Consider the following 14,655-nt stretch of genomic DNA (forward strand, 5'->3'; position numbering starts at 1 on the left):
GAACCCCCTCTCAGGTAGTTGAAAGCAGCTATCAAATCCCCCCTCATTCTTCTCTTCTGCAGACTAAACAATCCCAGTTCCCTGGGATTGTTTAGACACTTCAGAAAGCAAACAATCAACACACATTCCTGAAATTCCGTACAGTTTACCTCTGTAATCTTTCTAATATTGCTTTTGTATTACAGATGCAGTGTCAAACTTTCCACATACACAAGTGTAGGTATAATACAATTAACTTGTCAGAAGTAGTCTGGACAATTCCATGACAAGCTTAGATTGCCTTAATAGTTCACCTCAGCTTTGACCTATGTGGAATAAACTTTTCTGGGATGAAGTGGCGATTAGTTTTAATGCTGGCTGATCCCTGGAACTATTTAGATGCCGAGAGATATATGCTGCTTAGAAAAATCAATGGGGGGAAGTTGGTGAACCAAAGTATCCAATGGTTTATAAATGATGTGGTTGGTTTGTTTGCAGCATTTACTGAATTTTGAATCTGATTCTCTCTCCATTGAGATTAATACCACGTAGTACTTGTCATGCTATTATGTAGGTGTGAGTGTACTGTAAGTACATGCACATATACTGTATAGCATACAGAGACACACACTCATGCTCAGACCCCCCCACACCCATATGCTAGGAGCAGCTTTGAGCAATAACTACATGATGAAGAAGCATGAACCACATAAATATTCTATACACTGATCAGTAATTTTAAAGTAACAAGATGACTTATGAATGCTTTTAGAAAGTAATACTGCCAAATGCTTGTCTAATTACTGCTGGTAGTACTATAATGAAACAATTCATGGTGTAATATACTATTCTTCTAAAATCTGCAGTAGAGAACAATGATGGGGAGTCCTATAAAACACACAATTATGAGAGCAGACAGTTAAAACAAAGTATGTATGCAGAATTAAGGGATTGGTTACAAGAAATAGTTATATTACAAGCAATACAATAAACAATGGATTCTTTGTTTTTAAACCTGGCTTTGGAATAAACAATCGATAATTCTTTACAGAAAAAAGTTACCAGCTGTAAACTTAATTTACAGGCTATGTCTTAGAGTAAAAATAAAGGTTATAAATCCATTAAAAATTTTAAATATAGTATGGACTGAAGTCAAAAATGTTTAACTCTCATAGTCTATGGAGTCATCTTAATTGCATATAATAAGGTAGTGATTTAATTAAGGGGTTCTGGTTGAAGAGTCTGAAAATTAAGCTGTTGCTAGCATCCTCAAAATGGAAACGGTATTCTTATAGTGCAGGGGCATTTATGGCAAAGGATGCCACATGCATTATTTATTTATAAATATTCCACTCCTCTTCGCAGGAGTGGAATTTTGATTCCCTGTCTCTTCCAGTTTGATTACAAACATTTCAGTGTTCTGCTTTGGGTTAGGTAAGTTTATGAATCTTTTAGTGTTTTACTACAGCAGTATCAAACAAGAAAAAATATTACAATTGACTATAATTCCTAGTTCTTAAATGACAAAGCCAGGTTTAAAAACAAACTTCACAAATTGTCTTACCTATATTATGAACACCACCTTCGATTATTAAAACTGAAAAAAAAATCCAGAAATGTAATTTACTTTCTACTAAATAGCCTTAAGATATTTGTTTGTTGGATTATTTGCAGTTCTCTTAGCTTGGACAATGAAAATAGACTACTAGTCAGCTGATATGCTGCGATTGCTGCATATCTCCCTGACCACTATACTCTAATTATTTCTGTTGTATTTCCCTGTCTGTCATCTTATACTCAGATTTGGGGCAGGGACCATCTTTTTTTCTCTGTTTGTACAGTGCCTATTACAATGGGCCCTAATGTCTGATTGAAGCCTGTAGGCACTACTGCAGTACAAATAAATAATCATCTATGTAAATTAACTTCCAGTCAATTACCTTTTTTGTTTTTTCATGCATCAGGACATTTGTGCATTGTTTGGATTGCAAAAGTGGCAAGAGAATGTTTTGTAACAATTCATATAGAACTTAACTTTTTTTTAAAAAATGGAAAGAAACACTTATACTGGATTGGTAAAAGCCTGGGTAGTTTTAGAACCATATACATTTGGGGCCAAATTTGTCCAGCAAGATCTCTTTCAGGAGAGAATGTTAGTTTCAAATATCATTTTCCTGGTTTTGGTTATGATCTAGAAAAATGTAATGTTTTAAAAGGTATACTGTATTAACTGTGTCCGATTTAAAGGGAAAAAGTGATGATGTGAGGTATAATGTTCACAGAGATATAAGAGGTCCACAGTTGCTGCTCTCTAAAAATCAGAGAAGAGCATTGATATATTAAATAAAAGTCACCACTTGGGGGTGGTAACTGTGTTTGCAGACCTCTAGATTTAAAAGCAAAACAGTAGGGGACTGCAAACTCTGTGAATGATGGGATTGGTCAGGCTGGGCACACATAGATTGGAGCTGGGTGGCTTGTATCACTAGCTGACCTAGTTCCAGAAACCACTGATGCTGGTATAATATATCCAAACCAGCCACAGCCCTAACAGGATACCTGGAAATTAATAAAGATTTCAGTTTATAAATGTAGATCCATCACAATGTGAAATCCACCCTTAATCTGCCTCTGGTATCTTTGTCATCACACAGTGGTTGAAATTTAACAAATACACACTCACCCCTGACTGGCCAATTTTCATGGGGTGTATCCTAATTATAAAGCACGGTACTTACTAACTGGCATGTGCTTAAGGCTTTTCCTTCCTATCCCACCTAAGGATGATTAAATGTGGTTGGTTTTACCAGATTTGATGTCTATAGTTAATCTTATATTTGGAAGATCTTTCCATCTCAGTGCTTCCACAATTGAGAGATAACATATCTGTGCTAGTTACAGCATGCACAAAGTAAATACATGAAATAAATCATAACAATCAAGGATTCTTCTGTTGTCACTTTTCTTTGTAAAAAGAACTTCTGCTCTACATTACAGGCTAGCTTCTGTTATGCTGGATTGATTTTTGTGCTGGTCAGCTGGTGCAAAAGGGCCATAAAACTAGTGGCTTATTGAGCTGACGAGTCCCTTGGGAGGGGTTGTGCCAGCTCAGTGCTATCTTCCCACCCCCAACCTCCAGCATAGCGGATATGGGTGCGAAAGGGGAATGTTGCTGGTCTTTGACAATCTCCGTCTGGCACAATGACCATTTGTGGCTGCAGACAGTCAGTATAATATAGATGATCCCACGGCTGTGGTAAACTGCACTGGAGCCCCGTACAGGGATAGGTCAGCACCAGGATTGTGGAGCCACAAAGCACTCCTTTGTGCCTTCTCTCCTCTAGTTTCATGAAATGTATATTGGGTGCAAGTGAGAATCTAGTCCCATGTGTTCGGAGGATATACAAGGGACATTGCTACTCACAGTCTTAAATAATGCAGGAGAATAGAACTGCTGACAGTCTCATTTTATAAACTCAGAAAGATGGGAGGCAGTGTTGATGGGAACTCTGCAGACCACTCTATCTACTTAGCTGTGGAGGTTAATCCCTATTCTAAGGGGATATTTTCCTTTTGATAGTAGCCTTTTAATACTGACTTAGGTACAGTACTCCAAAACCACCTATGGCTGCCTCTTCCTAGGGTAAAGTCAGAATTTGCTTGGTCCAGTTACTATAACAGGGGAATGCCAGCTCATCCAGGCCCAGATTCATTAGTCTAAAGCCTCAATTTCCCACTACTTTCCCATTCCCCCAAATTATGCAAGAAAGCATGAGTAAGAGCACCTGAATTCTGGTGCCCTGGGAGTGATAATCACAAGAGTGATAACGGGGAGATATCCTAAAACCTCTCCAACACTAGGGGTAACCACACCCACCATATAAAAACTTTTAATGAACCTATCTTCTCCTCCTTCTGCGGGCTATGACCAAGCATTATTTCTGTTGGCTGTGGAATATCGGAAAGTGCAGGGAGGGACTGTTGGAAGACAGTGAGCTCTGGAATGTTAGGACCTCATGTTATGAGCTCAGTTTCTTCTGATCTGCCATGAAACTTTCTGGAAGACATAAAAGGGTTTTTTTTTGTTTTTTTTTGGCCCTGTCTTTGCAGCAGGCTGACCTTTCTTGTGACCAGTGCCCTGTACACTAAGAATAGCTCTGTTTCAGCTGTTGGTGGTCAACAATTGGTGTCATAAATGAAAGCTGTGTGGTTAAATCCAATACAAGCCATTGAAAGTATAAATGTCTTTCAAAATATTGAACAAAGTTTAGCAATAAATTAAAGTTTGTTTTAATACCATTAGAATTATTCAGTTTCTTCCCCTGAAGTTTTAATAACTGTCTGACCTTGGCCCTTACAATTTCTGATCTTAAAAGAAATGAAAATATGCAGAAAGGAACAAACTTTACATTGCTGAGACATCTACAAGTCATAACAAATAGTGCATAATTATAACTGCCCAAAAAAGAGGGAATTGTCTGCATTCTGAGGTGGACTTTACTGACATTGTTAAACATTTCAGTGTTGTATCTATTATATACAGTAATAAAGTGGATCAAAATGTATATAAAGCTGTAATAAAAACTAGAGTACAGTACTTAATTTAGTAAATAAAAGTACACCCAGGGTAATTCATGAGATGCCTTTTTGTATCTTGTCTTCAAATATACAGACATGTTGTACATCTTTGAAAATAAACTTATTTTGTAGCTTACATAGTTGTTTACACAATTTGTATGCAATTACTTGTGTGTTTAATTGCATACAAAATACATGTAAATGGAGTTCTACAATGACAACCTACTCTTAAAATTGCGTCTGAGTTCCATGCTGGACTGGCTTAAAAAAAAAAGCGGGGGGGGGGGGGGCAAACTATTTGCAGTTTTAAGTATTTTGTACCTATTTTCCCAATGAGCATTGTTAAGTCATGTAAGTCTCAAATACTACCAAGGTCATGTGAGTCTCAAATACTCAAATAGCATCCATTGCTTTAAATACCTGCCTTTAAGCTTTATGACAAGTGAAAAACCTTAAGGGGAAGGGAACGGATTCTATGCCAGCATATGTGCAAAAGATAACATCCATTTGCATTAGGCCCCATTTATTTTTACCTAACCAATCCAAATCAAGAATTGGCAGACTGCCCTCTTCTCTCTTGACCTGCCTGGATCCATGATCCAGTTGACTCCTCTGAAGAAGTGTGGCCTTATGTCTCTCATTGTATCCCTGTTCATCTTGTGTAGTCAAAATGTAGAACCATAAAATTTCTGTGATTCTTCAGTTGAAAAATTAGCTGTAGAATTAACAGCCTGTCACAGAATCTTCTGTGGACTGTGGAAATGAGGGTGGGAACTTTACTGGATTCTACATAAAATGGAGCTGGTGTTTTATAGCAGATTGTTATATTCTAATTCCAGCATCCATTTAGTCTGATACCTAAATTATGAATTCTATTGGATGTCAACCAATCAGGAACTGTCCTGCCAGCATTCAGACTGATTGAAATAGAAACCTATGAGCATTTGGGGAGGAAATTGAGAAGGGAATGATTTTTAAAGGACTTTTACTCTCCAGTGAGAGCAGCACAGGGCCCTGACTTGCAGATAAGTTTGTATTAGGTTAGTAGGAACTGCTGGCAAGTGGAAAAGGAGTACTTGTGGCACCTTAGAGACTAACCAATTTATTTGAGCATGAGCTTTCGTGAGCTACAGCTCACTTCATCAGATGCATACCGTGGAAACTGCAGAAGACATTATATACACACATATGTCTTCTGCAGTTTCCACGGTATGCATCCGATGAAGTGAGCTGTAGCTCACGAAAGCTCATGCTCAAATAAATTGGTTAGTCTCTAAGGTGCCACAAGTACTCCTTTTCTTTTTGCGAATACAGACTAACACGGCTGTTACTCTGAAATGCTGGCAAGTGGTGAAAACAGGAAGTACAAGAATGTATAAGGCTGTAAAAAAGAAAATGGTTTGAGACTATAGATTTTATTCTACTAATAATTTTTCTGGAGTAACAGCAGCTACTCATCAAGAAATATCAACTTGTAATAAATGTCCATATGTTTTCTTTTACATGGCTATTGATTTTATTATAATTATTCTTTTACAGCTGGGCTATTGTTAGCTGTTAAGTTCTGTTGTGATCTCTGAGGAGAACTGTTTTGCAGACTAGCAGCAAGAGAAATGCTCAAAGTGAGCCTGACACGGGCCTCTCTGGTCCTGAGGTGGATGAGAACATTTTGAAGCATCTGCATTAAATTCTAAATACGTCACCTGTAGACATTGAGTAAGTTATCACATTTTAATTAGATACATTTATTGTTGTGTACTCAGAAAAGTAGTGAAATATATTTAGATATGCTTCTCCAGTAGTCCCAGCAATTCCCATGCCTAATTGTTTATTTGTGGGATGATGGAATTTTGCTATACGCCTATAAAATGTTCGCTATACAGTTTAAATAACGAGTGTTGAAAAAAATTGTCTCATTGAAACCCAATACTGTTATGACTCTCAAATACTATGGTAATAGACACTATAAAACAGATTAATCACCAAAGTAAAATATTTAGCGACTCTGTTAAAGCTATTAATTTTAAGCTTACTAATGACAGTTGTATGTTAAAATAGAGTGGGTAGCTTTGTTTTGATTTGCATATCATTCTACCTGCATGTCAAGCTATTCTGCTTGTAACATACAAGAATCAGTGCACTCTCACATGCTTCAAGAACAGCGCCAGGGAGTGTTTCATATGCTCTTGTGGCACTTCCACTATGTGTGAACTTCACAAAGAGAATTTCAGCACTCTGGCTTGATGGTAGGTTGCTCAGAAGAGAAACTGGCACTTTCACATAGTTGCAGCCTACCTCATTAATTTGAAGGAACAATATATTTTTTCTGTTGGGGGCGGGGTCTGAGGCATATTTAAAACTAATATTTTTAGGGAGTAGGAAATTACATTTTCGTCTTGTCAGTTTAAACAACATCCTGTCTTTTTAAGGACTAACTCCACGTGCACTGAAAACCAAGGAGAAGCTGAGATTTGGAGCTACCTCCAGTTGCTCCAACACTCTAAACAGAATCCTTTACATTGGCCACAAAAGCATTTCATTAAACTGGGAGTATATGGAATCAGGCCTCAAGACCCTAATTTGTTTACTTTTACAGCTCCTTCTATTGTAAAGACCTGTATGTAGAAACTGACTAGGTTTAGTAAATTTTCCCTGTGAAGCCACAGACTTCTTAAGCAGTCAGTTCTACCTAAACTAGCTTGTAAATTACAAGAACGGTGTTAGTTCACTTTAGGCCCCAAAATTAGGTTTTGTAAAAAAATAAGCTTTTAAATAAATTTTCATTTGCTTAATTTTCAAAAAATTAGAAATAAACATTACTCTATAGTGTTTGCAACTTAAAAGGTGCAAACTTGTGTTAGTGTTTGAAAATCTGCAACTTTAAAATTTTTAAATATTTATAATAACAGTGTTTACATCACATAACACAGTAGTGAAGAATATAAATTGCATTTGGAAAGCAAATCCATTGAATGGTTCTACATTGCTGAAATTATTATGTATAATTAACAAGTATTATTTGTTAAGCATCTGTGGTATGCTCAATGTTATGGTAAACACAAATAACATCAGTCCTTGCTGTAAGGACCTCATAGTTTAAAAGTCAGGCTCCTATAAGACAAAATTCATTAGGGGACCCAAAGAAAATTAAAACATTACACTGTTTTTCTTTCTCTGTTCTTCTCTTACATAATGGGGATGTAAAGAGGACATTTGGCTGATGCTGATTACCATAGAGACGAGTGACTAGAGTGGCCTTGCCAAAGAAATTTCAACCAAAACTTAAAAAGTATTTAGGCATCAAACTCCCATTGAAATCAATAGGAGTCAGGCGCTTAACAGTCCCCTGTGAGCCTAAGTTTCTGCTGGTCAGCATTCACAAAGCTGCCTGAAGTCCTGATGCCACCATCCCCAGCTACCAAGCAGCTCAGTGTTCTTGTTCAAGCTGAAACTTTGGAGGCCCAGAAGCAGGATTCTCAAACTGGGCAGGGGAATGCCTATCTTGTTAACAGGGCAAAATCCATGCCTAAAACTGGTCAGACCCTAAAGCAAGCAGCCTGGATACAGGCCACAAACGTAGCACACCACCAACCCAAACAGCCGCCAATAGCTCAGGAAAGTGTAGTGCAAGTGTAAGAGAGATCTCAACCATGAGCACAAGACAGATTCGGCTACTAGAGCATAGGCTACTTAAGTGGCAGACCTGGTTTAGGAGAAGGTCTATAGATGAAGATTCCAAGCAGAGAGAGGTGCCTACCTCTGGCCTGTCAGCCAGGTGCACCAGGCCAGCTGCTTAAACACCTAAATCCCTCTCCCTGGCATTTCACTCCTGCCTAGTTTATGCAACTCCCTAGTCAACGTACTAGCTTCTGAAGATCCCTTTCTTGTGACCAAAAAGAAAAGGAGTACTTGTGGCACCTTAGAGACTAACCAATTTATTTGAGCATAAGCTTTCGTGATCTACAGCTCACTTCATCGGATGCATGAAAGCTCACCAGAGCTTACGCTCAAATAAATTGGTTAGTCTCTAAGGTGCCACAAGTACTCCTTTTCTTTTTGCGAATACAGACTAACACGGCTGCTACTCTGAAACCTTTCTTGTGACCAACTCTTCCCACACATTGTATGGGGAGCCTAGGCTTCTAATCTGGGGCTGAGGATTCCACTTGGTGTCAGGTGGAGCAACACCTCAATACCACTGAGGTTGTGGGCTGAGGTAATTGTGGTGAATTGGGAAAAACCATGAGGATTTGGTTTAGATAATAGTGGGCCCCTGCTGAAGATATTTGTCCATTTGTTAGCAAAGTTTGCAATTTGGGGGTCTTGTTAGATTCCTAGCTGCTTTTAGATGATGACAGCAGCAGCATGTACCTCTGGCTCCTATTAGAAAGTCCAACCGTTCCTCTGTGACCTGCCTTCTATAATCCATGGAGCTAATCTTATACAATAGTTCTGTGGTATACTGGAAGGGTTCATGCACTGGTGTGTGAATAGTCACAGATTGAAATCCCTGGCAGTTCTCTTGAATAAGTAATCAACATTCTTTGGCCTTTAAGCTTTTAATCATTAGGATACTTTACTGAGAAATGTGGTGCATTCTCTATCAGTTGAAGTCTTTAAATCATGACTTTCTAAACAATATGCTATCATCAGAAATTATGGCTTGATGCAGATATTTCTGAATTAAATTCTAAATCCTGTTAAATGTAAAACAAACTAGATGATCATAATAGTCCCTCCCAGCCTTGACAATCTATAGTTTTGCCATGGCTAAAATGGATTATTGCAATGTCCTCCACATTTGGCCACAACTTAAATCCATCCATGAAATGAATATGGTGCAGAGTCTGACAATATGCTTCTATAGCTGGTTATGCCACATTACAATCTCCTGAATAGGTATCTGCACCTTTCACCTGTTGGTTTACCAAGTTAAGGGGGTGATTTTGCTGGACAAACCCTTAGTCCTGCCTTTGCCAGAGATGGCCTCTCGCCCCAGGGGGATCCTCATGGGGAGACTGGTGGCTCCTAGTAGGGGCACTAGGCTTTGAAGCGTGCTTCGCATCTCGTTGCCCGGAGTGGCCGCACGCACGGCTTCCCTGCCGGTGCGTGTGTCCTGTGGGAGGGAGGTGGTGTCCAGGTGTGACGGGTCAGGGCTCGGTTGACAGCAGTGCCCAAGAGCGAGGGGGCTGAGCTGGGTGGGCCCAGTACGGGAGTCGGGGGTACTCGGGTGCGGGGGGGCTGGACAGCTGTATGGTGACCCGGGCCCCGAGACCCCCTAACAATAGCGGGCGGCGCCCGGCAGGGAGGTGTCGGCCGAGCGCTGAGCCCAGCCGGGCCGGGCCGGGCCGGGCCGGGCCGAGTCGGGGGGTCGGGAGCTGGGCGCGGCCCCTCCCCGAGCGCTGCTGCTGCTGCTGCCGCCGCTGGCCGCTCCCCGCCGGTGTGGCTCGCTCCTCACCATGGTTGCAGCAGCACAAAGCCGCCAGCGCAGGAGGCCGCTCCCCCCCTGAGAGCCCGGCCCCGCCCGCGCCGAGCCAGCCACCTCCCCGCGCCCAGCCGGGAGCGCAGCCCCGCAGCCCCCGGCAGCCCGGATGGGAGGCGCCGGCGGGGATGCAGCAGCCACGGAGCGGGACGGCGGAGCCCAGTAGAGCAGGAGCCGGGAGCCGCCGCCGCCGCCAGGCGCCAGGACAGTGGGAGCCCCCGGGCCGCTCTCCCCGCTGCCGGCCGGGCTTGGCCGGGCGGCGGCGCTGCTGAGTCCCGGCGTTTCACCCCCAGCGGCCGCGAGCCGGGCCGGAGCAGCGAGAGGCCGCGCCCGCCGCGCAGCGACAGGAGCCGGGACCCCGCCGGGACCGAGCCCGGCTTCCCACCGCCGCGCGCCTTACGGGGCCGGGGCTCGGCGCAGCTTCCGAGCCCGCTCCTCACCCAGCGGGAGCCGCGGCCGGAGCCCAGACAGGAGGCGGCGGGGCCGGGGCGCTGCAGTCCGGGGCAGAGAAGGGGCGAGATGGCGTCGTACGTGGATAACAGCTTCCGCCAGGCGGTGATGAAGAACCCGGCGGAGAGGAGCCCCCAGGTACCTCCTTGCTGCTCCCACCCCCTTGTTCCTCCCTCCCAGCGGCCCGGAGAGGAGCCCCCGGTACCCCCAGTCCGCCCCTGCTCTCGCTCTCCCGCGTACTGCCCCAGAGGGGAGCCCCCAGGTATCTACTCACCGCTGCCGCGGAGAAGAGCCCCTACATCCTTTGTTTATCCTCTCCCCTTTCAAGAGGAGCCTAATCTCCGGAACCTACCCCCATTTCCCCCCCCCCGGATAGGAGCCCCGAGGTACAGGCAGGTACGACCTGACCTGTGCCCCCTAGGTACTGCACACAGGGGCAACAGGTACCTATTTCCCTATACGTGCTTCCAGGTATGCGGTTTTCCTTACTCACCCCCCGCTCACCCCGACCAGAGCCCCCAGATAACGAATCCTCCGTTCGCCAACATTTCCCATAGCTACTTCTTGTTTGTCTCTCTCACACCGCACGCACATCTCATCTGTTTCTAGTACTCGTTTCTCTATCTGTACATACACATACTAACTAATCTGTTTTCAGACATCTCTAACCCCCTTTCCCACTCACGGGATGGAGGAACAGTCTTATTCATTCACAACCAGCACTAGTCTTAGGATTTCTCTCCTTCTCTTCTCTCCCCCCCCCCAGTAGTGTTGTTATTTGTTGGGGTCTCACATCCCCTTAATCTGTCCTTCCATTCCCACCACCTCTATCTTTGCCTAAAATTGGGCAGAGAACCCATCTGTGTGGTCAGACAGCAGCAGAGGAGAAGGGGGAGGGCACCTCTTTGGCTGTGAGTTTCATAAATCCTGAAAGCTGACTCTGTGGGAAACACTCAGATTTAGTAACTGCTGCTATGTTTTCCTCTTTTCCGTTTGAAAAGTATTCGTTTTAAAAGAAAACACTATTGTGTTAACAGAAACTTTGAATACCATAGTGTGCATAGGAGTGCATGATACAACATATTTACTGTTATACAAACTTTACTCAGCCAAAATATAGATGTATAGGATTGCTAGCTCATGGAAAGAGAAGAAAATGTTTTGAATACATTTTTTTTATATTGCACAACTGAGTGGCCTTTTATATTGTTGGCCATTAATTAACTGAGGTTATATATCTGTTCCCAATACAACATAAGTACAGTAGTTGAATGCTGGAATTGAATTAACTTTGTACATCTATAGCTCATTACAGCATTACTGGCCCATACATTTATAAGAGAGGTGAGTGTGGTATTTTTGGCAAATCTCTGCCTCCCAAAAATAGGGTGAAATTCTTGCACAGTAGTATGGGAGAAAGATTTTTGAAATACTTGAATCAGGCTTTACTTGGGGATGCAGTTATGTGTGTGTGTATGTGTGGGATAAATAAAAATTGATGCGGTCATTTGCTCCTGCAGGATTGAAAGCACACACAGCTTTATAAACATTAGAGACAGAAGGGGAAGAAAATGTGTAAAAATGTTTTGACTGTTAGTTGTTTTTTTTGAGTCACGTTAAGGTGAGTGAGTTCTTTTTGCTTTGGAGTGGTGATTGGATGTTTTTGCTGCCAACCATCTAAACACAAATAAGCTTTATTCTGATCCCTATGTCAAGCTGTAGTTCAGTAGCTAATGATTCAAGGAGTTACTTTGCTCATTAGTTGCAGTGCCATCTGTCCTGTTTTCTAAAGATTTGTCCTGTTTCTCTAAGAACTCTGTGTGTCCTGATCTTAGTGAGGGGCTTTATTTTTAATTACCATGGTTACTTATGATTTTGCGCATATGTATGTATATCATAGTTAGAAAAGGTGGTCCTGATTATATGAAAAAACATAATCTTCTCTATTTCATTCTAGAGCAAAGTCCTTTTATTATGATGAAACTAAAGTTGTGTTCCTGTGTCCTTGCTTGACCTTTCCAAATGTCTGTTACAGTACTTGTCTTAAATGTTGGCACCAGTATGAAAGCCTCTAGGTATCAGAGTAGCACAGTTACTGAAAAGTTAGATTTGGAGACAGAGTGCTATTTCAGAAGGATACTATTTGTTAACGTAGCAAGATCCCTTGTTCTGTAAGAAGCTTAAATTCCAGTAATGGGAGTCAGACAGGGATGTCAGAGATCTTGGGAGAAGATTATAAAAAGACTGTCAGTTGGTCAGCCGCAGGGATATTGGCAGTTGCTCAGAAATCAGTCAGGTAGTGGGCCTTCAAACCAGCCTGTGAGAGACAAAACTTCCACTGTGACAGTTGTATATCTGTGCCAAATAAAGTGAACTGTTAAACTTTCCTGTGTCCCTGCCAATCTGTTTAAAAAAAGAAAAGGGGTGGGGGGAGGGGGAAGAAATGACTCAGTGAAGACACTAGCATGAATGCAGGGGGTAGAGCCAGTGTGAAGAACACTGTGTAGAAAGCTAAATCCAGAACACCATGATTGTATTAACACTGCAAAACTTCAAGTATCAGTACACCAAAAGCCTGCTGTACCAGTCTACACAGAAAGAAACCCTAAATCCATTAGGCTCTGACTGGCCAAAAGAGTCAACAAATAAGATCAGATCTATGGGAAACATGCTGTGTTGGCAGTGCTGGAAGTCTTTGAGGCTGGTGATCAAATGTGCTGCTTATTGCTTCTGGGGAGAAGGCTCAAAAGAGGAAAATTCCTTTATACTTTTTAGAATGTTTAATGTATTTTTTTTTTGAGATTTAGATATTTAAACTTATTATCTTTAACAGTAGTTGTGAGTCAAAGACTTGTATTTTGAAAATATACACCTTCATTTTCATCTGTGTTTTTCTGAATTGAGTGGATTGAGGGTTTTTTTTTTTAAATTTAAATTTTTCTTTTTTCCTTTCTGGGAAGGATTTACTTCAGTTTAATCTTAGGGCAGACTATGTGGCGATGAGTAAGCTTCTTTCTTGAATTCTGTACTTTGCAGTTAAAAAGCAAAACTTTAAAAAGCAGTGTTTTTACCAAGCCATAAAGGCCTTGGTCTTCCGCTTTTTGTCTTCCCTAAATAATAACCCAGATTTTTCCAGAAAGGTAGTCATTTCATTTTGTTTTGAGGACTGTTCAGATATCCTTAAGTGGTATGATTCTGACTGTAATGAAAAAGGGTTGGGAGGAGAATGTATACTCTCTCATATTGACAGAAATGTGCATGGAAGAGAATGTGCATAGTCAAGGAAGCATCTATTGGTCATATTTCTTTGTTCCCGTCACTGCTTATTGAATATATTTGTGTTTTAACAAGCACTTTCTCTATATGACCAACTTCTCCTCCTTATTCTGTGACATCTGTAATTCTGCATTTGACATTAGTGTTTTGCCTTCAATTATGGTGATGTAAATTTACTGTTATGACTTCATTGTGAGTTGAAATGAGAACAGAAGACTGCCCTTGTTTGAACACACAGCTTTGAGAACTATTAAATATGATTAAATTATGAAGTGGGGGGAGTCAGTGAAATCTTAGAACCTTTTCTCAGTGCAGAAGTCCTTTTCTAATTTGGACAGATTTTAAAAGGTCCTCTCGGAGCATTGCTCCAGAGGTTATTGCAGAAAAATCTTTGACTTATGTTGTGCGGGAGTGTCCTTGTTTACACAGTGGGTATTCAAAGCCTATCTAAATTATTCTAGTCAATGGAGTGCTGTATCCTAGTTCACAAAGAATTTTAGGGCATGGCTACACTTGCAGATGTAGAGCACTTTGAGTTAAACCTGCCTTCGGAGAACGCAGTAGGAAAAGCGCTGCAGTCTATCCACCCTGACAGCTGCAAGCGCACTGGCGTGGCCACATTTGCAGCACTTGCAGCAGCATTGGGAGCAGTGCATTATGGGCAGCACCTCTTTCCATTATGGCGCTGTGGCTTGTGGGAAGGGGGAGGAGGGGCGGGGCATGGCATTCTGTGTCCTTTCCCAATGCCCCGTGATGCATCGGTTTGCATCCCAGCAATCCCTGTGCTTCTGTCCACATTTGGCGCCATTTTTCAATGTTTTTTATACTGCACACTCTGTCTTCCCTTTCGGTCTGCGGGAATGGAGCCCGAACTGCTGAGGAGTATGCTG

General features: G+C 42.0%; 1 protein-coding gene across 8 annotated transcripts in view; it reads left to right on the plus strand.

The window, feature by feature from the left end:
• Positions 1–10,010: 10,010 nt before the first annotated feature.
• RAPGEF2 (Rap guanine nucleotide exchange factor 2) overlaps positions 10,011–14,655 on the plus strand; it is a 307,277-nt gene continuing 302,632 nt past the window's right edge. For 4 of the 8 annotated variants that reach the window (XM_073341476.1, XM_073341481.1, XM_073341478.1 and 1 more), the window contains exon 1: positions 10,012–10,627. In XM_073341476.1, the coding sequence (XP_073197577.1) occupies positions 10,559–10,627 (69 nt within the window). In that variant the 5' untranslated portion in view covers positions 10,012–10,558. Of the gene's footprint in view, positions 10,628–14,655 lie in introns of all 8 variants that reach the window. The other 4 variants (XM_073341482.1, XM_073341484.2, XM_073341483.1 and 1 more) reach the window with 2 other exon arrangements.

Source organism: Lepidochelys kempii, chromosome 4 (genome assembly GCF_965140285.1).
Source record: "Lepidochelys kempii isolate rLepKem1 chromosome 4, rLepKem1.hap1, whole genome shotgun sequence".
NCBI classification, from domain to species: domain Eukaryota; kingdom Metazoa; phylum Chordata; order Testudines; family Cheloniidae; genus Lepidochelys; species Lepidochelys kempii.